We start from the raw sequence: 24107 nt of genomic DNA, 5'->3' as shown, positions 1-24107 counted from the left end.
AAAAATGATTATAAAGACAAAAGCATAGCCCACCAGACCCAACATCATCTTCCGCATCATAGGCCCTGTCCCCAAAATTGGGCCACTTCAAAACAAAACCCAATTGAGCCCAGAACTCAACCCGGCCAGTACTTGCCCAGTAGGTTTCCTTAATTTCAAAGTTCGTGGACAAAAATAACCTCATCAAAACATGCAAATTCCCGAGAAAATCCAAGGGGTGGGGTATGCATACAATATATCATATGAGAAATTGAGTGAGAATTGAAAAATTAAACCAAGACCCAAATATTGAATTTTTAGTTGTGACGGAAAAACGGATGGTATATCACGTGTTTTTATGCAAATGATGGAAAATTTAATTTTTAAGTTATTAATCTTTTAACACACATAATCCACTACTTATATAAGAACATATGGTGTACTACTTCATATGACGGTCATACTGAAAAATCTCTTCTTTTACTGGTGAGAGGGCACTCTACCACCGCCTTGTGAATAAAGTTTTTTATATTTTAGGTGTCTGAACTCTGAAGCCTCTCTCGGAAATGTCTAAAATTGTAAAAGTGAGTAGTACAGAGTGAATTACTCAGCTTCTGAAAGCATTGGTCACGTTCTTGAATACTCAAAAACAAAAAAGGAAAAAAAGTGAAAAAGAAATAATTTCCCTCTCAAGAAACTGCAGATTCTTCAACAAACCCTTGCATTTAAACCTCCCATTTATTCTCAAATGCTTCTCACTCCTCTTAAACACAAAGAGAAGAGAGAGAGAGAGAGAGAGAGAGAGAGAGAGTAGTGGGGCCTTCAGTTTTAAATTTTATATTTAGTATATTTTCTGCTGAGGTTTTTTTTCTTCCTCTTTTTGTTCATATATTTATTTGTTTTCTTGGAGAAGGGTGAGGAATGTTATCATCAAGCATGAGAAAGAAGCTATGGGTTTTGGTTTTGCAGTGCCTTTTGTTCATGGGATGCCATCTGGGTAACTTCTCTCCTGTTTCCTTCATGTTTTCTGTTTAAAGCAAAGCTAGCTTTCGAGTTTTCTGGTTTTTATGTTATTTTTTCTTGCTATTTATTTGTTTTTGTATTTTTGTTTTGAGATCTTGTTGTTTAGAAGTTGGCAGTTTCTGGTCAGGTTTATATATTTGTTTTATGATCTGTTTCCCAGAAAACATACAGTTGAATATGGACATTTGAAGCTTACAGAATTATTTTTATTTAAAAAATATTGGAGAGAAACATTCTGAGATTTGCATCAATAGTATATGTGATAAAGGGATGAACATGCTCTCATCTAGTACTAAAAGTTTTAATTTTTATATTTGTTTACCATAACCATTTACATTTGATAAGCAAGGGAAGGATTTTTTGTTATAGAAAAAAATGTAATTGCTTGGGAAGTAGGCCAACCCTTCTATTTCTGTCACCAATTTTTGAACCAAAAAGAAAAGAAAAAGTAGTCTCTAGGCAGGCACCCCTGTGTCATGGAATGTAGGGTATTACTCATAAAAACACGATATCCCTGTATATTGGTTTCGTCTGACTCCATGCTGGTACCACATGCTGTGAGAGATGCCCTAGTCAGACAAACCTACTGAAATTCCTATCCTTTGTGAGTTCTATTGATGCCAATTCTGACTTTTATTGGGGGTCCATGTTGCCTATAAGACATGAGGCACATGATCTTCTAGGCCACTTTTTCCCTTGTATTATTCAAGTTTAGGGTTACTATCCACTTTTCTTTATGTTTTGTTGCTTGAGTTTGTAGGGAGTTATCCTGAACTTGAAGATTTATTTTACTGAATCTCTACCCACCTTGTACATAATGGTGGATGAGCTACACAGATGATAGACCAATGCACATATACGTTTAAGCTAATTTCAAATAGGATCAATCATTTTATAAACTCGAACTGTCCGTGACCCGGTTAGATTTTATATAAACAATGACCAATGAAGTCACCCTGATGAAACATTATTCAATTTTTCTGCAAATTTTTAGTTTCATCAATGGAAGTGGCGCTGCAAGATGGAGCAATACCAGACACCACATTGTCACCACCAGAAGGGAACACAACATTCCTTGATGGCACAACATGGTGCGTAGCCCTTCCCGGGGTTTCCCAAGCTGATTTGCAGAATGCATTAGACTGGGCCTGTGGATTGGGAATGGCAGACTGCAAGCCAATTCAACAAGGTGGAGCGTGTTACGAACCAGATACCCTGGTCTCCCATGCCTCTTACGCTTTCAATAATTATTATCAGCAGAACGGGAATTCAGATATTGCCTGCAATTTTGGGGGAACTGCTGCTGTCACTAAAACTAACCCAAGTAAGTTATACATCTCCCCATTCTCCCTTATAATAATTACTGTAACAACGGGGCACTTGTAATATCTTCTCGTGGATTCGAACTTAGAACAACTTAGAGATCAATTTTTGAGGTCATACCTAATTGGATTTTTCGTATCAAAACAATCAAATGAATTATTTACTGGCCCTTAGTTATTGTGCTTTGAAATTGAAATTTTAAGGTACGGTTATGTCACTTTTGGAGTTTGTAACCCCAATGGTCTAGTTCGTCCCAGATTTTTAACTCGGCATTTCACATTGCGCTCGTGTTCTTAAAGGGGTTCGATGGCCATTTGGTAGTGTTGGCAATCTTACCAAGTTTTCAGATTATTCTTGTGATGATATGGTTATCTCTAGATTCTCCACATAGCAATAAGTAACAAGAATGTAAGTTCCGTTCGGGGATCATGCACAAACTCTACTAGAATGTTATTGCTCTATGATATCGTCGTTTTAAGTGTTGAATCTATGCCTTCAATTCTGCTCTACTGATCAGTTTCATCACATTATTACAGGTCAAGGAAAATGCGTCTATGCTGCGCCCGGGTACGCTTGTTTCCCCGACGCGATTTAGTTTTCGTAATCTGAAAGACAAAGTGTCTGTTATTTACACAATGCTCATGGATTGATACACACATTATCTTCTTATTTTTTTTGACAGATCTGTAGGCTCTGCAGCACCTCCGTTTTCCAAGCAAAATCCCACCTCTCTTTGGTGGCAACTTGCTTGCCTTTTACTGCCTTTGTATCTGGGAAGCTGATATTTTGATGAGGTTAATTAAACTGCTGCCAAGAAAAGCCAAAATTCCACCTGCTTGTACAAAAAGCTATTTGCTGTCACTGTGGGGGGAAAAAGCGGGAGATGAGAACATGATTAGATTGGGGTTTTGTAACCGTAATATGCTTTATCCCTATCTTTGTTTTTGGTTTAGGAATCTATTACTGCTAATTAATCAAATCCTCTCTTTTCACCTTTTGCCTGATTGCCTTCTTCTTCTAATCGTATTCATTCATGTTGTCTTGTTTGGGGGGAACATCATATGGACTTCTAAATTTAACCATCACTTTGCATGGAATAAGATGTTTCTCCCGTAGTGGATTTCATCTTCCTTTCTTTTCTAGGTCTTTTGTAGATCGGGGATTGATATTGTGGCGGCATTTTAAGTTAATTACGTTTTGTTAAGCGTTTTAACTTTCTTATATGATAGTGCATGATTGGTTTGAGATACTGTTATAATGACAAAAAAAATGACATTCCATTGATGATGTTTTTGTCATTTCTCATACCAAATATTCATGTCCAATAACAAAATATCTTATTACATTACTGACACATTTCTTATAATAACAAGTATTGAGAGTAACAACCATTCGAGATAGAGCATTATTAGATAAATGTTCTTAACCGTTTGATAAATTTTATATAAAAACAAATATGAAGACAATTTATTATTGAAATGACAAGATTACCCTTATCATTTTCTCAAGATATATTGAGAGATGATATATGTGAGCAGAAGAAACAGAAATCTAGAGATGTAAATGTGGGGGCCCACTCACCACCTTTACAGTATCTCTGTGGATTACATCTTTTGTCCCCCCCGGGCCCGGGGCGCCCGGCAGGGGCCTGGGAAACCAAATCATCATTAACATAAACAATGCACCTGAAATGATAATATTACCCTCGGTCACTGTTCAAAACTTCAATGCTGGTCCATCAATGGATTGGATTTGAATTTCAATCTTCAGGGCCAACCTAGCATGGATTGGATTTGAATTTCAATCTTCAGGGCCAACCCAGCCTGGTCCAACTTGGCCCAATCGAAGCCCAAATGTGAAGATCCAAAAATCAAATGCAATCAGAAGCTGCTGCCAGCACACGGAACCTTATCCAATTAAGTAATACGATCAAATCCAATGGCAAAGGGCCACGTCAGCAGGCAAGGATCCTGGTGTATCCGAATCTGGGAATTCTGAAGCCACAGGTTACTCGTGTGGCTGTGGCTCAAAAGGTTTATAACAATATTACGGGATGCAAAAGCTCATAAAATTATCAAAACAAAAGAAAGAGAGAAATTGCAATACAAAATTCAGAAAATGGCAGCTGCCACCGTGACCACTTCTCTCCCACAATTCAACGGCCTCAGACCCAAAATCTCATTCTCCAATGCGCAAAGCATGGTAAGTTCTTTTCAATGTGTTTCATGGCATGATGTAGAATATACGCTTAGGATTTGACGTTTGTCGACCATGTCTATCATGTTTCTCGTTGCGTCATTGCGGATGTTAAACACAAAATATCGAGCGTAACATGTGTAGGGGTATATATGTTTTTTGAGTACTTGTAGTCTTGAATACAGTGGAACATAGAGGGCTAAATGTTATTAATTGTTTGAGCTACAAGCCATTTACAAGGCAAACTAGTGCGCAAGTTAAATTGATGCATTCCTCGTTTTTCAGGCAGTTGTTCAACCGATGAGGCGCAAGGGCCAGGGCGCTCTGGGAGCTCGTTGCGATTTCATCGGCTCACCTACCAATTTGGTAAGCAAATATTTCACTGAATTATATGCACAAAAACCAGATCATATAGTGGAATGTGAATGTGATTAAGTTACTAATCAATTTTGATTTGGACAGATAATGGTGACCACAACAACCCTAATGCTGTTTGCCGGAAGATTCGGGTTGGCTCCGTCGGCAAACAGGAAATCAAAGGCAAGATTGAAGCTTGAAACAAGGGACTCTGGGCTGCAGACCAGCGACCCAGCTGGGTTTACACTTGCTGATACATTGGCCTGTGGTTCTGTTGGTCACATTATTGGGGTTGGAGTTGTTTTTGGCCTTAAGAATATTGGTGCCCTGTAATTAAAAGAGGAAGATGTTTGTGAACTCTTGCACTGAATGATATTTCTAAGTCATATATTCATAGAACATGGGCTAAAAATGATGACCTTTTCCCTTCAATACAATTGCTTAGCATTGTTCTAAAAGACGTCAGGCGATAGTCAGGCTAAGACCTAGCTCATAGGCAAACTAAGCGGATTTAATTAATTTTATTACATAACATATAAATAGGTGCCTACTTACACTCTAAAGAAAATATACTTGTATTGAGAATTTGGGAAAGTTAAAACTTAAGCCGTAATGACATTAGCGTCATCATAGGCTAATGCAACAAAAATAAGAAAAACCTAAAACCCAAAATCAAAATAAAAAATTCAATAATTCATAATCTAAATTGACATCATCTTTCATCACAGATTAATCAATGATTCAATGAATCAATATGTGTAAATGAGGTTGTGCATCTAGAATTCAACACCATTCAGTTGTAGTGTGAAGAAAATTAAAGATTAAAATAAAAAATAAAAATAAAAAATAAAGTTTGAGCAGGTTGCATAATGAGTTCAGGCAACGGCGCGAGAGTCTAGGCATCCACATATGCGAGAGACGTCACAGACAGAATCACAGTCGGCATGAGCGGAGGCAGAGAGTGAGAAAGAGAGGGAGAGCGCGTCTCTATGGAGAGACAAAGAGAAGAAAAACACGGAAACGGCAAGATAAATAATATGGGTTCTTTTTAGGTAGGTTACCCATAAAACTCTCTAACTTAATTTAAAAGAATTAAATACAACGAAACCCTAAATCTGCCTAGGCACCACCTAGCCTAAATTGCCTAGCCCCTAACCGATTTTTCTCCATGTTTTAGCCTAATCACATCGGTCTTCTACTGTCCAATGCCTCGATGCCACCTAGACCAATTTTTAGAAAAGTGTTGCTTAGTAGCTAATATGTAGCTCGCTAACGAAAATAGTTTTTGTATAACATGAAAAGTGAGATAAAGAGATGATTAAAGATATGAACTGATTGCACGAAAATTTCTCTCCTCAAAAACTTCCTCACATTGGACCTTCTACCACTTTCCACTTACTTTAATTGAATTTCATGCTTATGGGATATTAGATTGGATGCTAGTTTTAGGTTATAAACGGGGTTTTTTGAGCTTTAAATATCTTGAATCTATTCTTACCATCACTATATCTTACTAAAGATAATATCAACGGATTTGGAATGACATATTGCGCCATGTAAGTTGTTACAAATTGTATTTCTTGGTTGATCAAGTACCGTAAAGCTGGGGTTGTGGTCGTTTTTGGCCTTAAGAACGTAAAAGGAACCCAAGGAGTATGAATTATATTGATTGAAACACCAACATCTCTTATTTAGTGGCACTTTACCTTTTTATGTTAGAAGATGTCCTTAATTCAATCTTCAATTTCTCGTTAAAAAGAACAACCTAATTGTAAAAGAGGAAAAAAAAAAAAAAACCCTAAACAAGACCAAAAGCAAGAAAAATACTAAAGTTGAAAAATAAAATGGAAATTGGTAAAATTTGACTTGGACATAATTTTTGAAAAACACACTATACGTATTGAGATATTATTGCGTGTCAAGTCGTCAACTTTTCTACACAACTACGTTTCTCTCTTTTATCACATGTACGTAACCAGTTTGTCATACTCAAAAGTCTATCCAATTCATTTTTTTTCCGTTAACACAAGAAATATTACTAGTTTAATTTATGCTACCGGAAAAATGAAAGATTTGAATCCGAGACCCGATAAACAGAGAAATCAGTTTAAATAAATTTTCTAAAGCGGGCCAAGTGGGTCATGAATCCAAAAAAATTATGGATCAGGCCGACGCCCATAAATTAGCCTAACCGGATCGCACCCAAGTCCCGACAAACCCAGAGAGAGAGAGAGAGTGTGTGAGTGCTGCTGGTTAGGGCTCACTGGTTCGGCCTCCTCCACAAAACCAACCACCAACCAAAGCGATTTGCAGAAGAAGATGAGCGTATGGAACTACGTCGTAACGGCTCACAAGCCCACCAACGTCACCCACTCCTGCGTCGGCAACTTCACCGCCACTCAGGAGCTCAATCTCATCACTGCGTACGTCACCACCCTCCAATCCCTCTCTCTCTCTCTCTCTCTCCGATTGGATTTCGAGTTTATCTTTCTGCTAGGGTTTCGTTAATGCGTTTTGTATCCTGAGGCAACCTCTTCATTTTCTCATATACTGGTAGATAGATATATGCCAGGTTAATTTTGGCTTAGATATTCATGCATTAAGTTGTTTGCAAGATTAAAATTTCAAAGCAAAAAAAAAAAAAAAAAAAAAAAAAAAAACTTCAGATTTCGGGCCTAAGGCGATTGAGTTTGGGGTATCCTGGCAGTTTTTCGAGCTTAGCGGTGCAATGCCCGGTGTTTTATGGGAAAACAATGAAATGTTTGTACTTGTAGCTCTGTTTAGGTTATCGAGATTATCATTTGATCTTTTAGTGGGGAGGATTCGTGCGGCACTGGTTCTATCGATAGTCTAGAATGCTTCTATCGATAGTCTGGAATGCTGCCATCGATAGAGCTTTCACGTCTGCGCATAACACGTAGATTCTTTATTGTGGTGTATATGGCTTCAATGCAAATTGTCATTAATCATACATCACAAATTTCGTTGATTAATCATATTATTTTGCAGCAAGATTTCTTGTCCAAAGTTCTATCTAGTTCATGATTGGATTTGGCTTCGTTAATCTTGATTTCAGGAAATGTACGCGAATTGAAATTCAGCTACTTACTCCTCTGGGACCGCAGGTATGTCAATCTATTTTGTTGTAGAAGAAAAACTGATAGATATTTTGAAGTTAATAGCTTACATGTGTGTCGTGCAATTAAAACCTCGGGTTCCGGGAATTGTATCGTTGTATAATTGTATTTTTAAATGTGAACTGTCCGGTGTCATTCTTGGGGAAATTGTTGCTCTTCGGTATTTCTTGCACCTTTTTGGTAGTTGATGATGTTATGTTGACTTTCCAGGGATTTATAAGTTATTGGGAACAAATTAGTTATGATTCATCCAAGAATCAAGTTTTCAAACTTGAGAACTTAGTCCTTTGCATTGCACATACGTCATCTCCTAATAAGAATTATCATCTACTCATTTCACTGAAAACTTAGTCCTATAGAATTATAGTACAGAACTAGTCAATAAGTTTTACTCGACTGTATGGAATATTATTTATTTCCGGCCTCATAAACCCATTTCATGGAATTTGAAATACATTTACAATGCACAATCGAATAAACTATATATTCCAATGTTGAATTAACATTTGAACTTCTCTGATTTTTGTCTTTTTCTGCTATAAAATATCAAATTTGTAGCTTTGTTTCTGTTGCCATCTAAAAAACCATTAGCATGCATTAAGCTAAATTTTTTTCTCTACAGCCTATCTTGGATGTCCCAATATATGGAAGAATAGCGACGCTTGAACTTTTCCGGCCTCATGTGAGTGTTTATTTCATATTTTTGTCTTGTTTCGTATTATTAATTTCCGGGCTTTAATAGTGTTTATTTTTTCTTCGACAGGGTGAAACACAGGATTTTCTATTTATTGCAACAGAAAGGTACAAATTTTGTGTTCTTCAGTGGGATGCCGAAGCATCTGAGCTCATCACAAGGTTAGATATGCAAACCAAGTGAAAGTGGTTCTTGTCGTTTAAATTATTCACAAAAGTACATAGTAAATTCCAGTAATCCAGTCTTCTAGAAACATAATGATGCTTTATAGGTGGTGAATTCCTTTTGTTGTCTTTTAGTTGTTAACCTGTCCAACTTGGCCCAATCGAAGCCCAAATGTGAAGATCCAAAAATCAAATGCAATCAGAAGCTGCTGCCAGCACACGGAACCTTATCCAATTAAGTAATACGATCAAATCCAATGGCAAAGGGCCACGTCAGCAGGCAAGGATCCTGGTGTATCCGAATCTGGGAATTCTGAAGCCACAGGTTGCTCGTGTGGCTGTGGCTCAAAAGGTTTATAACAATATTACGGGATGCAAAAGCTCATAAAATTATCAAAACAAAAGAAAGAGAGAAATTGCAATACAAAATTCAGAAAATGGCAGCTGCCACCGTGACCACTTCTCTCCCACAATTCAACGGCCTCAGACCCAAAATCTCATTCTCCAATGCGCAAAGCATGGTAAGTTCTTTTCAATGTGTTTCATGGCATTATGTAGAATATACGCTTAGGATTTGACGTTTGTCGACCTTGTCTATCATGTTTCTCGTTGCGTCATTGCGGATGTTAAACACAAAATATCGAGCGTAACATGTGTAGGGGTATATATGTTTTTTGAGTACTTGTAGTCTTGAATATAGTGGAACATAGAGGGATAAATGTTATTAACTGCTTGAGATACAAGCCATTTACGAGGTAAACTAGTGCGCAAGTTAAATTGACGTGTTCCTCGTTTTTCAGGCAATTGTTCAGCCGATGAGGCGCAAGGGCCAGGGCGCTCTGGGAGCTCGCTGCGATTTCATCGGCTCACCTACCAATTTGGTAAGCAAATATTTCACTTAATTATATGCACAAAAACCAGATCATATAGTGGAATGTGAATGTGATTAAGTTACTAATCAATTTTGATTTGGATAGATAATGGTGACCACAACAACCCTAATGCTGTTTGCCGGAAGATTCGGGTTGGCTCCATCGGCAAACAGGAAATCAACGGCAGGATTGAAGCTTGAAACAAGGGACTCTGGGCTGCAGACCGGCGACCCAGCTGGGTTTACACTTGCTGATACATTGGCCTGTGGTTCTGTTGGTCACATTATTGGGGTTGGAGTTGTTCTTGGCCTTAAGAATATTGGTGCCCTGTAATTAAAAGAGGAAGATGTTTGTCAACTCTTGCACTGAATGATATTTCTAAGTCTTATATTCATAGAACATGGGCTAAAAATGATGACCTTTTCGTTTCAATACAACTGCTTAGCAATGTTCTAAAAGACGTCAGACGATAATCGAGCTGAGAACTAGCTCATAGGCAAACTAAGCGGATTTAATTAATTTTATTACATAACATATAAATAGGTGCCTACTTACACTCTAAAGAAAATATACTTGTATTGAGAATTTGGGAAAGTTAAGACTTAAGCCGTAATGACATTAGCATCATCATAGGCTAATGCAACAAAAATAAGAAAAACCTAAAACCCAAAACCAAAATCAAAAATTCAATAATTCATAATCTAAATTGACATCATCTTTCATCACAGATTAATCAATGATTCAATGACTCAATATGTGTGAATGGGATCGTGCATCTAGAATTCAACACCATTCAATTGTAGTGTGAAGAAAATTAAAGATTAAAATATAAAAAATAAAAAAAAATTGAAAACCTACTCATAAAGTTTGAGCAGGCTGTATAATGAGTTCAGGCAACGGCGCGAGAGTCTAGGCATCCACATATGCGAGAGACGTCATAGACGGAATCACAGTCGGCACAAGCGGAGGCAGAGAGTGAGAAAGAGAGGGAGAGCGCGTCTGTATGGAGAGACAAAGAGAAGAAAAACACGGAAACGGCAAGATAAATAATATGGGTTCTTTTTAGGTAGGTTACCCAGAAAACTCTCTAACTTAATTTAAAAGAATTAAACACAATGAAACCCTAAATCTGCCTAGGCACCACCTAGCCTAAATTGCCTAGCCCCTAACCGATTTTTCTCCATGTTTTAGCCTAATCACATCGGTCTTCTACTGTCCAATGCCTCGATGCCACCTAGACCAATTTTTAGAAAAGTGTTGCTTAGTAGCTAATAGGTAGCTCGCTAACGAAAATAGTTTTTGTATAACATGAAAAGTGAGATAGAGAGATGATTAAAGATATGAACTGATTGCACGAAAATTTCTCTCCTCAAAAACTTCCTCACATTGGACCTTCTACCACTTTCCACTTACATTAATTGAATTTCATGCTTATGGGATATTAGATTGGATGCTAGTTTTAGGTTATAAACGGGGTTTTTTGAGCTTTAAATATCTCAAATCTATTCTTACCATCACTATACCATACTAAAGATAATCTCAATGGATTTAGAATGACATATTGCGTCATGTAAGTTGTTACAAATTGTATTTCTTGGTTGATCAAGTACCAGTAAAACTGGGGTTGTGGTCGTTTTTGACCTTAAGAACGTAAAAGGAAACCAAGGAGTATGAATTATATTGATTGAAACACCAACATCTCTTATTTAGTGGCACTTTACCTTTTTATGTTAGAAGATGTCCTTAATTCAATCTTCAATTTCTCGTCAAAAAGAACAACCTAATTGTAAAAGAGGAAAAAAAAAACCCTAAATAAGACCAAAAGCAAGAAAAATACTAAAGTTGAAAAATAAAATGGAAATTGGTAAAATTTGACTTGGACAAAATTTTTGAAAAACACACTATACGCATTGAGATATTATTACGTGTCAAGTCGTCAACTTTTCTACACAACTACGTTTCTCTCTCTCTCATCACATATACGTAACCAGTTTGTCATACTCAAAAGTCTATCCAATTCATTTTTTTTCCGTTAACACAAGAAATATTACTAGTTTAATTTACGCTACCGGAAAAATGAAAGGTTTGAATCCGAGACCCGACAAACTAAAGAGAAATCAGTTTAAATAAATTTTCTAAAGCGGGCCAAGTGGGTCATGAATCCAAAAAAATTATGGATCAGGCCGACGCCCATAAAATTAGCCTAACCGGATCGCCCCCAAGTCCCGACCCGGATCGCACCCAAGTCCCGACAAACCCAGAGAGAGAGAGAGAGAGAGAGAGAGTGTGAGTGCTGCTGGTTAGGGCTCACTGGTTCGGCCTCCTCCACAAAACCAACCACCAACCAAAGCGATTTGCAGAAGAAGATGAGCGTATGGAACTACGTCGTAACGGCTCACAAGCCCACCAACGTCACCCACTCCTGCGTCGGCAACTTCACCGCCCCTCAGGAGCTCAATCTCATCACTGCGTACGTCACCACCCTCCAATCCCTCTCTCTCTCTCTCTCTCTCTCTCTCTCTCTCTCTCTCTCTTCGATTGGATTTCGAGTTTATCTTTCTGCTAGGGTTTCGTTAATGCGTTTTGTATCCTGAGGCAACCTCTTCATTTTCTCATATACTGGTAGATAGATATATGCCAGGTTAATTTTGGCTTAGATATTCATGCATTAAGTTGTTTGCAAGATTAAAATTTCAAAGCAAAAAAAAAAAAAAAAACTTCAGATTTCGAGCCTAAGGCGATTGAGTTTGGGGTATCCTGGCAGTTTTTCGAGCTTAGCGGTGCAATGCCCGGTGTTTTATGGGAAAACAATGAAATGTTTGTACTTGTAGCTCTGTTTAGGTTATCGAGATTATCATTTGATCTTTTAGTGGGGAGGATTCGTGCGGCACTGGTTCTATCAATAATCTAGAATGCTTCTATCGATAGTCTGGAATGCTTCCATCGATAGAGCTTTCACGTCTGCGCATAACACGTAGATTCTTTATTGTGGTGTATATGGCTTCATTGCAAATTGTCATTAATCATACATCACAAATTTCGTTGATTAATCATATTATTTTGCAGCAAGATTTCTTGTCCAAAGTTCTATCTAGTTCATGATTGGATTTGGCTTCGTTAATCTTGATTTCAGGAAATGTACGCGAATTGAAATTCAGCTACTTACTCCTCTGGGACTGCAGGTATGTCAATCTATTTTGTTGTAAAAGAAAAACTGATAGATATTTTAAAGTTAATAGCTTACATGTGTGTCGTGCAATTAAAACCTCGGGTTCCAGGAATTGTATCGTTGTATTTTTAAATGTGAACTGTCCGGTGTCATTCTTGGGGAATTGTTGCTCTTCGGTATTTCTTGCACCTTTTTGGTAGTTGATGATGTTATGTTGACTTTCCAGGGATTTATAAGTTATTGGGAACAAATTAGTTATGATTCATCCAAGAATCAAGTTTTCAAACTTGAGAACTTAGTCCTTTGCATTGCATATACGTCGTCTCCTAATAAGAATTATCATCTACTCATTTCACTGAAAACTTAGTCCTATAAAATTATAGTACAGAACTAGTCAATAAGTTTTACTCAACCGTATGGAATATTATTTATTTCCGGCCTCATGAACCCATTTCATGGAATTTGAAATACATTTACAATGCACAATCGAATAAACTATATATTCCAATGTTGAATTAACGTTTGAACTTCTCTGATTTTTGTCTTTTTCTGCTATAAAATATCAAATTTGTAGCTTTGTTTCTGTTGCCATTTAAAAAACCATTAGCATGCATTAAGCTAAATTTTTTTCTCTACAGCCTATCTTGGATGTCCCAATATATGGAAGAATAGCGACGCTTGAACTTTTCCGGCCTCATGTGAGTATTTATTTCATATTTTTGTCTTGTTTCGTATTATTAATTTCCGGGCTTTAATTGTGTTTTTTTTTTCTTCGACAGGGTGAAACACAGGATTTTCTATTTATTGCAACAGAAAGGTACAAATTTTGTGTTCTTCAGTGGGATGCCGAAGCATCTGAGCTCATCACAAGGTTAGATATGCAAACCTAGTGAAAGTGGTTCTTGTTGTTTAAATTATTCACAAAAGTACATAGTAAATTCCAGTAATCCAGTCTTCTAGAAACATAATGATGCTTTATAGGTGGTGAATTCATTTTGTTGTCTTTTAGTTGTTAACCTTCAGTCAACGGTTTTTCTTGACACTCATTTTATATGGGCTGTAAATGTATCTTTTTGACAAATGCATGTCCTTGTCATGTAGGGCAATGGGGGATGTCTCAGATCGCATAGGTCGTCCTACAGACAATGGTCAAGTAAGTTAAATGATTCTACGACCCTCAATTCCTGTAGGTTTTTCTTGTTAAAACATTTATGTCTTTCTGGAGTTGAAGTCTAAACCATAAATATTACTAATGTACATTTTCTTTACCTACTATTTTTCTGCAGATTGGTATTATTGATCCAGATTGCAGATTAATTGGACTCCATTTGTATGATGGATTGTTTAAGGTATGTGGTTTTTAATCTTTTACTGGGAAGAAATATAAGGATCTTCATTTTGTCATCACATTTATAGTTTAGAAATGACACAATATGCTGTTGGTTTTTCAGGTTATTCCTTTTGATAATAAAGGGCAGCTCAAGGAAGCATTTAATATACGGTATATAGTAATATATATATATATATATATATATTGTGGTTTAGTCTTCTTGTGATTAATTGACCATGACGTGTATTTAAAATTTAGTAATTTACTCAAATAAATTGATTACAATTTCTTGTTCCCTTCTTTTTGTGTGAAATTATAATTTCTTTTCACTCTAACTATATCTTTGGGTAACTTTTCAGGCTTGAGGAACTTCAAGTTTTGGATATCAAGTTTCTATATGGTTGTTCAAAACCAACAATTGTAGTTCTATATCAGGTACTAGTCATTCCTTTCATTGGGATATCAAGTTTATGTTGGGCTACCGTAGTATTTCTCTATCTTCTTACCACTTAAATTGTCTTAGTATCGTTTGTTCAAGTTTTCTGTACACTTTTCTGTTTGTTATGTTTCTTGTATTGGATTGAAGATTATTTAAGCAAAGGCTTAGGCAATGCCTATGTAAGAACCTATTAGTACAGCAGTTTCAAAATGGAAAACTTGATTAAAACAAGCGTGATCTGGTCAGTGATGTTGGTGTATTTCTACATATTTATACATAAACTATCTAAGATCCTTGTGACTCTGCTCCATTTCCAAGTACAGAACAGTGTTCATGTGTTGTGTTAGGGTATTGCCCATATAACATTAGCACATACTAAAACTGTGGGAGGCCTTTTCGGGTGGTAAAATAGTGTAGGAGTATTTCGACAAAAATTTTGATTGCCTTACTGTGGTTGAACTATTGCAGGATAATAAAGATGTTCGCCATGTCAAAACATATGAGGTTTCTCTGAAGGATAAGGATTTTGTCGAAGGTCCTTGGGCACAGAACAACGTTGAAAATGGGGCTGATTTGTTAATACCGGTTCCTCCACCACTCTGCGGTGTTCTTATTATTGGAGAAGATAATATTGTTTACCGCAGCCCGAATACATTTAAAGCAATCCCAATAAGACATGTATGCTATGGTATTATATGATGTTGTTTTGGAATTACGTGTTGAATTGGTTTTAGAAGTATCATTTCAAGTTTTTCTTTGTCATTGGTAATAGTCCATCACAAGAGCCTATGGGAGAGTAGATGCAGATGGTTCCAGGTATTTACTTGGTGATCATGCCGGGCTACTTCACCTACTTGTTATAACGCATGAGAAAGAAAAGTGAGGCCAAATACATTCTTGAAAACATCTGATTGTTTGTGGTTGAAGGTTATGGGTTTAGTTCCTCAGAGTTTAATCTACTCTTCTTCTTGCAGGGTGACTGGACTGAAAATTGAGCTCTTGGGGGAGACATCAATTGCATCTACTATTTCATACCTTGATAATGCATTTGTCTATATCGGATCAAGTTATGGGGATTCACAGGTGGGTACTCAGAACTATTGCTTGTTACTTGTTCTATTCTTAGCAATGAAAATTTGTTCTTCAAAGAATAAAAGCCATAAGTAATAGAAGGTACTGTACACAGTCTATAAAGATAGATATGAAAGAAAGTAATGTTTTAATAGTGCATTTCGAGTTTTAAAAGAAATAAAGATGTGTGGATATTATGATCAAAATTACATTGATACCTCACTAAATGATTTGATTTATAATATATTAACACTCCAAAGTGTGTGAACACAGCTTGTAAAGCTAAATCTACAGCCTGATGCAAAGGGTTCATATGTGGAAGTCTTAGAAAGGTACGTCAATTTGGGGCCGATCGTTGACTTTTGTGTGGTTGATCTTGAGAGGCAAGGCCAAGGTCAGGTTGTAACTTGTTCTGGAGCTTTCAAGGATGGTTCTCTTCGTGTAGTTCGGAATGGAATTGGAATCAATGAACAGGTTTGACTTATTTAAATATTTTTGGTAATTGGTAAATGGTACCCAAAGTTTCATTTTGTACATTTGCGTGAGGTTCTTGCATGCTGACACCTGTTAACTTCTACCTTATTATATGACCTTGAACAGGCATCAGTTGAGCTTCAAGGTATCAAGGGAATGTGGTCATTAAGATCCTCCACTGATGATCCTTTTGACACCTTCCTGGTTGTAAGCTTTATCAGTGAGACAAGGATTTTGGCAATGAATCTTGAGGATGAGTTGGAAGAAACTGAGATAGAAGGCTTCTGTTCTCAAGTTCAGACTTTATTTTGCCACGATGCCGTCTGTAATCAACTGGTACAGGTAAGTTGTCTCTATATGCCATTGTTTCTTCTATGTTTTAATGCATATGGTAGAATATAGCAAAAGAAAGTACATTTATGTATTTGTTTTTCCTTTTTTATTCTACTTTTTATGTGTTATGGACACAAACACTAATTTTCAGTCGTCGGGAGGGCAAAGTTTTAAGTTCCTTCCCACCCTAATTTCTCTTCTACCATCCTTAGGGACACTTTAATAACTATTAATTTGAACATTGCTTGTCTACAATTTTCTAATAAATCACATCATACCTGTGGTAGTGGGGAAAATCTACATGATCTATTTCACTAGATTGTGTGGATGTCTTTTCAGCGACCACATTTATACCTCTTTTGTGTGATGTCAAGATTTTGAGGATATATTTTTGTTTTAGAAAATGTTCTGTATGTAAATAATCTGGATTCTAAAGGTGATTAACTTATTGATGATTAGCATGTATAGTAATAGTGTCTGTTGCATGCTGGCTGATGAATTGGCATCACAGGTCACTTCAAGCTCTGTACGATTAGTCAGTTCTACAACCAGGGAGCTCAAGCATGAGTGGAATGCTCCAGCAGGCAATTCGATTAATGTTGCCACTGCTAATGCCACCCAGGTTTTGTTTCTACTTGTTCTCACTTTTAAGTTTGCAAGTAAGCTAATAAAAATTGTGTTTTTATATTAATAACTAATCATTCAAGCAAGGACCGTGGCAGTTTTAGCTGTGTCATTTAATCAAATCAGTTTTTAGCTTTTTGTTTTTTTTTTGGGGGAAAATCTTGAGTGAAACACAAGGATTTAGGAATCATGTTCCCCTTCAATATTCAGAATATCTTATACTATTATAATCTAGAATAGGTGGTTTTTCGTAAGGGGCTTCTGTTGACTCCCAAAACCTAAGTTAATTCTCTTATTTCTTTGAAATTGGAAATAAAAAATATTTAATAGATTCTCCAGTGTGGATAAATCCGCTTTCTAGTCTCAGAATTGCAAATGAGTATACCATAATACTGTTTCCTAACATGGTATTGTTTCTTTTCATGGATGTCTGCATTAACATTTTGTTTCCTGATGCTGATGCGCTAACTTGTTGATTTAATCTACTTCTGTGACAGGTTTTATTGGCGACTGGTGGAAAGCATTTAGTTTATTTGGAAATAGGTGATGGGGTATTGACAGAGAAAAACCACACACAGTTAGATTTTGAGATATCATGCCTTGACATAAACCCCATAGGCGACAATCCCAACTATAGCCAGCTGGCAGCTGTTGGAATGTGGACAGATATTAGTGTCCAGATATATTCACTTCCTGACCTGAGCCGCATCACAAAGGAACATTTGGGAGGGGAGATCATACCTCGTTCTGTTCTTCTTTGTGCCTTTGAAGGGGTATGCCTGTGTTTGAGCCTACTTCACTAAATCGATTCTCAGTTGTACTCAATCCGTATTTCTCATCAATATTGGTCAGAAATACAATGTCTTTTTTGGAATTACCATTGGGGAGTGGCTCTTCTAATAGCATGTTTAACTGATTATGAATTTCATTATCATCATTTTCGAATTTACTAGAGAGTATGGGCCTATGTTGTTGCGTCAATCAATGTGGACTTCTGTAGCATAGATGAGGGAGTATTAGTTTGCACATCTATTGCTTTCTTTAGTTCATAAGTTTTTACTTTAGTTACTTGGTTATTGAGTAAGCTTTTTGATACTGTGTTTTTTTAATCAGATATCCTACCTATTGTGTGCCCTTGGAGATGGGCACCTCTTAAACTTTATTTTGAACACAAGCACTGGTGAGTTGACGGACAGGAAAAAAGTCTCACTTGGGACGCAGCCCATTACACTCCGTACCTTCTCATCCAAGAGTACTACGCATGTATTTGCTGCATCAGATAGGCCAACTGTCATCTATAGTAGCAACAAGAAATTGCTTTACAGCAACGTAAATCTGAAAGAAGTCAGCCATATGTGCCCATTCAACTCTGCTGCTTTTCCAGACAGGTACTTTTCTCTTTCTATTGATCACTCGTAAAATACAGATAGGATCTTGGTTTGGTGGATACGAGGTTAAGTGTATGTCCAAATATCTTATCTTTTTCATACTTTCAGTTTGTAATCCTCTATTACTTATGTGATGGTTGCCATTTTATGTAAATTATCATACCAGGATGGTTTATAGTAGTCAAAATAATGAGTTAGATTCCAAATTGATTATTAGAGTTACCCGTTGTTGGTGTGATACAATGCTTTATTATAGCAGCTGACTAGATGTCGTATATGCAATTAGCATGTTTTAAATATGTAATTGAATAAAAATTATGTAAAATATTACAGCAACTGACCAGATGTATATTAGCATGTTTTAAATATTGATTTAAATGAAAATTTACATAAAAGTACTGGTCTAGTTGCAACTTAGACACAAACATAAGTTGTTTTTTTCTTTCTGTTCTGTTACTTCATAGGTTTGACAGGGGACCTCTTCCCCCAGCCTCCTTAAACTGTCAACTTTCAAAGTAAACAGTTTTCCTTTTATTTTTCCTTTCTTGTGACAACAGCCTTGCAATTGCTAAGGAAGGTGAACTTACTATCGGCACAATTGATGACATCCAGAAGCTTCATATTCGCTCTATTCCCCTAGGCGAGCATGCACGACGTATCTGTCATCAGGAGCAGTCCAGGACTTTCGCCATTTTGAGTGTGAAATATAACCAGTCTAGTGCAGAAGACTCAGAAACACACTTCATCCGATTGTTAGATGACCAGAGTTTTGACCTCATAACATTTTATCAACTGGACACTTTTGAGTATGCCTGCTCTATACTTAGCTGTTCTTTCTCAGATGACAGTAATTTATATTACTGTGTCGGGACTGCATATGTTCTCCCGGAAGAAAATGAGCCAACCAAGGTAAGATAGGATTTTAATTTACTGGTTTTAGGGCAGAAATCTCACTTGAACTGGTGGTAACTAGCTGATAATCTATCCTCCCTCTGTAAGCTGACAATATTGTATAATTGTAGGGCCGCATTCTGGTTTTCATTGTTGAAGATGGGAAGCTGCAGCTCGTTGCTGAGAAGGAAACCAAGGGGTCTGTTTACTCGTTGAATGCGTTCAATGGCAAGTTACTTGCTGCTATTAATCAGAAGATACAGTTATACAAGTGGACTCTGCGGGACGATGGTACTCGTGAATTGCAATCGGAATGTGGACACCATGGCCACATACTTGCCCTTTATGTCCAGACTCGTGGAGATTTCATCATTGTTGGGGACTTAATGAAGTCAATTTCTCTGTTAATGTACAAGGTAAGAAAACTAATTTTCATGCCTCTGCATGCCATGGATTAGTACTTAATCAAAGTAGTAGCAGTAGTTGATTTGCTTAATCAATGCCTCATAAGAAGAGTCCCCTCTGTGTCTGCTAGTCCATCGTGCGACATGTTTTAATGTTTTGTCTTGGTAATAGTGAGGTTCTCTTGTTGGAATCTGTAGACCCTGATTTTACTCTCTTGTTGCCCTCGGTCTGTCCGTAAATTCATCTCCCCTAGGTTTGGTAATGTTAAACATTGTTCTCTTTCTGAGCCAAAATTTTTTGTTCTTGTATTCAGCATGAGGAAGGTGCCATTGAGGAGCGAGCCCGTGATTATAATGCAAATTGGATGTCTGCTGTAGAGATCCTCGACGACGATGTTTACATTGGAGCTGAAAATTTCGTCAACCTGTTCACTGTTCGTAAAAATAGTGAGGGTGCAACTGATGAGGAACGGGGCCGCCTTGAGGTTGTAGGTGAGTATCACCTAGGCGAGTTTGTCAATAGGTTCCGGCACGGCTCTCTTGTCATGCGGTTGCCAGACTCTGACGTGGGCCAGATTCCAACTGTCATCTTTGGCACCGTCAATGGTGTAATTGGAGTAATTGCCTCACTTCCTCAAGAACAATATGCATTTTTGGAGAAGCTCCAGGCAAACTTGAGGAAGGTGATAAAGGGTGTTGGAGGGTTGAACCATGAGCAGTGGAGATCATTCAGCAACGAGAAGAAAACTGTAGACGCGAAAAATTTCTTGGATGGCGATCTGATAGAATCGTTCCTTGATCTCAGCCGTAGCAAGATGGACGAGATCTCAAAACAAATGCGCGTTTCAGTGGAGGAGCTCTGCAAGAGAGTAGAAGAAATGACAAGGCTGCATTGAGTTGAGACCTTTAGTTTTCGATACCACCGGTGGTACATATTGAGACTGTATCTTCGATCTGTTGTGTAATGTACTGTGAACTTGGGAAAATGCTTCCTTTGAGTTTTACGGTAATTTTATTCGGTAATTTTGTTTTGATTGAAACCATTGAAATCGATGGAATGGATCATTTTTTCTTCTTGAGAAATTCATCTCCTACGGGTAGAATTTGACTCTGAATTTTTCATTTCTTACACCATACTTTTGATTATCCGTTTTAATCCAATCTTCCGTACCAATTATGGATCATTGAGTCAGATATTGGACTGGAAATACTGAAATAGTGGTGTAGGACGTTGTCCCAAAAATTTGTGCCCGGAAAAGCCCTAAATCTTGTTCAACAGTTTTTTTTGTCCTAATGCATTTTCTACTCATGATGTTCAACTTAGAATGTATATTTAACATGCAATCCGTCTGTAATATTTAAATCAAATATGAATATGTGTAGCTAATTTCTTTTTGCCAGACGAGGCTGCGAGCATTGAATTGCTTTTCTAGAAAATTCAAATTCTGACACATTTGTAAAAACCACGCCCAAAAATCTTTTAATCGTGTCCGTTCATCGTACCTTGTGCAGTCAATTTTCGTCAGGTATTGCTTGTGTTCAATTTTAAATAAAAAATTTTAAATGTTTTCTGACTGCACGATATACGATGGATGGACACACTTAAAGCATCCCTAGAATCCTCACAAAGAGGATCCGAAGAAGATCTATTGGCAGAAAAATATATTTTATTTAGACGACCCTTATTTTATTAATCAACCTATTTCCTATTTTCTTTAGCGTTCAAAAATGGACACCAACAGGGCAAAGATGGTTCCATCAACCATGTCATCTGCTCAAGAAAATCGTAGTTTTGTTGCCCAAGAAACTAGTGATGATTCCGAAGACGAAAAACCTATTGCTGCTTCTCGACTGGTCAGGACCCAAGTATTATCCATCCGCGGTTCTCATGCAAACAGTGATGATTCCAAAGGCGAAAAACCGATGGTTACTGCCAGACAACTGGTGAAACCTTCTCAAGATTCGGAGGACGACGACGATAAACCTTTATCATCAAGGCTGCTGCTAACACCCAAGTCCAAGTATGAAAAGAGGAAGAGACTCCTAGATCATAGGGCAAATTCTTCACCTAAAAGGCCAAAAGTTTCACATGCTTGTTCTTCAACATCTACCCTAAAAATTAAGGAGGAAAAAGATGACGACTTGATTCAAATTTCCCAGAGGATCAAGGAACCTACGTTGTTGACAGAGAAGAAGGCAATGAAAGTCTGTTCATCCTCCACCAGGAAACCGATCAAAAAGGGCCAAAATGGTTTGAAACTTTCGAGTTGCCCTAAGTCGACGAATGTGCTACCGAGCTCTAATGATGAGCAATAAAAATGGAAAACTTTGGTTCACAACGGTGTGATCTTTCCGCCTCCGTACGAGCCCCACGGTGTAAAGATGATGTATGAAGGGAAGCCGGTAGACTTGAGTCCGGAACAAGAGGAGGTCGCAACTATATACGCCGTGATGAAAGATACAGATTACGTGCAGAAGAACCACGTAATTCGGAGGTTGGATGGTTGCGATTTCACCCCAATATACGAGTGGTGTATGAAAGAAAAGCAAGACAGGAAACAAATGAGTAGGGAAGAGAAGAAGGCCGCGGGGGCGGAGAAAAAGAAACGAGAGGAGAAGTATTCGTAGGCGTTCGTTGATGGCGAAAAAGAGAGAGTTGGAAGCTTCAGAGTTGAACCTCCTGGATTGTTCAGAGGCCGAGGGGAGCATCCAAAAAGGCGGATTCTTCCAAGTGATGTTACGATCAACATAGGGCAGGATGCACCAGTTCCAGAATGTCCTGTCCCCGGCGAAAGGTGGAAGGAAGTGAGGCATGATGATACGGTTACATGGTTAGCTTTCTGGACAGATCTAATCAATCCAAAGAAATTCAAGTACGTGTCTCTTGGGGAGAGTAGCTCCTTGAAGATAGAAAGTGACCAGAAGAAGTACGAGAATGCAAGGATGCTCAAGGACTACATTGGGAAAATCAGGGCAGATTACTCTAGGGATTTTACTAGTAAAGATTGCGCGAAGAGGCAGATAGGGATTGCAACCTATCTCATCGATAAGCTTGCTCTGAGGGCGGGAAATGAAAAGGGAGAAGAGGAAGCTGATACTGTTGGTTGCTGCACATTGAAGGTAGAGCATTGAAAGCAATCGCCCCTAACTCGTTGGAGTTTAACTTCCTTGGTAAAGATTCGATCAGATACCAAAATAACGTTGAAGTTGAGGTTCCTGTTTACAAGGAAATTAGACAGTTCCAGGCTGGGAAACGCGGTGGTGATCATCTCTTCGACAAGCTGGATGCGAGTAGATTGAATGCTCATTTAAAGCAACAGATGCCTGGCCTTACGGCAAAAGTGTTTCGTACCTACAATGCTTCTATCACATTGGATGACTTGTTGAACAAGGAAATCAAAGACGAGGCAGATCTTTCAGAGAAAGTTGCTGTTTATAACCACGCGAACAAAGAGGTTGCCATCATCTGTAATCACCAGCGCACAATTTCAAAGTCTCACGAAGAACAAATGTCTAAATTGATGGAAAAGACTGGCAGCCTTCGTGACAACCTCAAAGAGCTGAAAACAACGTTGGAAAGGGCGAAAAGAGGAAAGCCACAGCCGCTGACTGATGCTGATGGAAAGAAGCGAAAGAGGAATTTGACCCCAGATGAGTTGGAGAAGAAGATAGCTCAAAAAACTGCGGACATCGGAAACATGGAGATGGGCATGAGAACGAAAGAGGATCTGAAAACAGTGGCACTGGGAACATCGAAACTCAACTATCTTGACCCTAGGATCACGGTTGCATGGTGCAAGCGAAATCAAGTTCCAATTGAGAGGATGTTCAACACCACTCAACTGAGAAAGTTTGCTTGGGCGATGACTGTGGATCCTGACTTCAGATTCTGATGTTTGGAGATTAATTTTTATATTGTTTGGAGATTATTGTTTACATTTTTTAGTGAATCAGAACTATTCCCCCTTCTAATATTCTGCTTGGTATTGCAGATTCCTTTGCCTTACATCTTTGTCTTACAATCCTTGTGGGTTCGAGCTCGTGCTTACAAGTCTATACTTGAATAGAAAACACATCGTAGCATAAAGCACTTGTTCAGGAATAGAGAAGCTTCAATCCACATAGAAGCTGCAGCAACCCGCTCTTCGAAGAGAGGAGGCAGAGTTTGTAGAAATCTAGCAGGACCAGTGACAAACCAAAAGCAATTACTTGTGATGCACTCAATGTCAATTTGATGCT

General features: G+C 37.8%; 4 protein-coding genes and 1 pseudogene across 5 annotated transcripts; all 5 read left to right on the top strand.

Annotated features, from left to right (window-relative positions):
- Window positions 1-736: 736 nt before the first annotated feature.
- Window positions 737-3322, top strand: LOC137727406 (major pollen allergen Ole e 10). Its single transcript, XM_068466274.2, has 4 exons — window positions 737-976; window positions 1997-2326; window positions 2862-2892; window positions 3008-3322. Exons 1-4 carry the CDS (start codon window positions 901-903, stop codon window positions 3105-3107), a joined length of 537 nt encoding a protein of 178 aa, XP_068322375.1. The 5' UTR covers window positions 737-900; the 3' UTR covers window positions 3108-3322.
- An 802-nt stretch (window positions 3323-4124) lies between these two features.
- On the top strand, window positions 4125-5277 carry LOC137727289 (photosystem I reaction center subunit psaK, chloroplastic-like). Its single transcript, XM_068466154.2, has 3 exons — window positions 4125-4527; window positions 4807-4887; window positions 4984-5277. The coding sequence occupies exons 1-3, from the start codon at window positions 4444-4446 to the stop codon at window positions 5209-5211; spliced, it is 393 nt and encodes a 130-aa protein (XP_068322255.2). The 5' UTR covers window positions 4125-4443; the 3' UTR covers window positions 5212-5277.
- Window positions 5278-7091: 1814 nt separating this feature from the next.
- Window positions 7092-20951, top strand: LOC137727443 (DNA damage-binding protein 1). 2 transcript variants are annotated; one of them, XM_068466302.2, is made up of 20 exons: window positions 7092-7121; window positions 12031-12215; window positions 12879-12927; window positions 13553-13612; window positions 13694-13785; window positions 14016-14067; window positions 14201-14263; window positions 14366-14415; window positions 14604-14679; window positions 15152-15361; window positions 15456-15562; window positions 15658-15766; window positions 16028-16228; window positions 16355-16570; window positions 17073-17183; window positions 17683-17958; window positions 18299-18573; window positions 19131-19482; window positions 19596-19880; window positions 20183-20951. In XM_068466302.2, the coding sequence occupies exons 2-20, from the start codon at window positions 12112-12114 to the stop codon at window positions 20762-20764; spliced, it is 3270 nt and encodes a 1089-aa protein (XP_068322403.2). In that variant the 5' UTR covers window positions 7092-7121; window positions 12031-12111; the 3' UTR covers window positions 20765-20951. The 2 variants fall into 2 exon arrangements, with proteins under 2 accessions (XP_068322403.2, XP_088534336.1); XM_088678210.1 differs by lacking the exon at window positions 12031-12215 and having other exon boundaries at window positions 7118-7301.
- Window positions 9236-10144, top strand: LOC137727445 (photosystem I reaction center subunit psaK, chloroplastic). The gene is made up of 3 exons (XM_068466304.2): window positions 9236-9394; window positions 9674-9754; window positions 9851-10144. The coding sequence occupies exons 1-3, from the start codon at window positions 9311-9313 to the stop codon at window positions 10076-10078; spliced, it is 393 nt and encodes a 130-aa protein (XP_068322405.2). The 5' UTR covers window positions 9236-9310; the 3' UTR covers window positions 10079-10144.
- Window positions 20952-21596: 645 nt separating the features above from the next.
- Window positions 21597-23835, top strand: LOC148693826 (DNA topoisomerase 1 beta pseudogene; annotated as a pseudogene).
- The last annotated feature ends 272 nt before the right edge of the window (window positions 23836-24107 follow it).

Source organism: Pyrus communis, chromosome 10 (assembly GCF_041283825.1).
Source record: "Pyrus communis isolate YQ-2024b chromosome 10, ASM4128382v1, whole genome shotgun sequence".
Lineage (NCBI taxonomy): Eukaryota > Viridiplantae > Streptophyta > Magnoliopsida > Rosales > Rosaceae > Pyrus > Pyrus communis.
The sequence above is the reverse complement of the archived record's forward strand: the minus strand, read 5'-3'. Positions and strand labels throughout refer to the sequence as shown.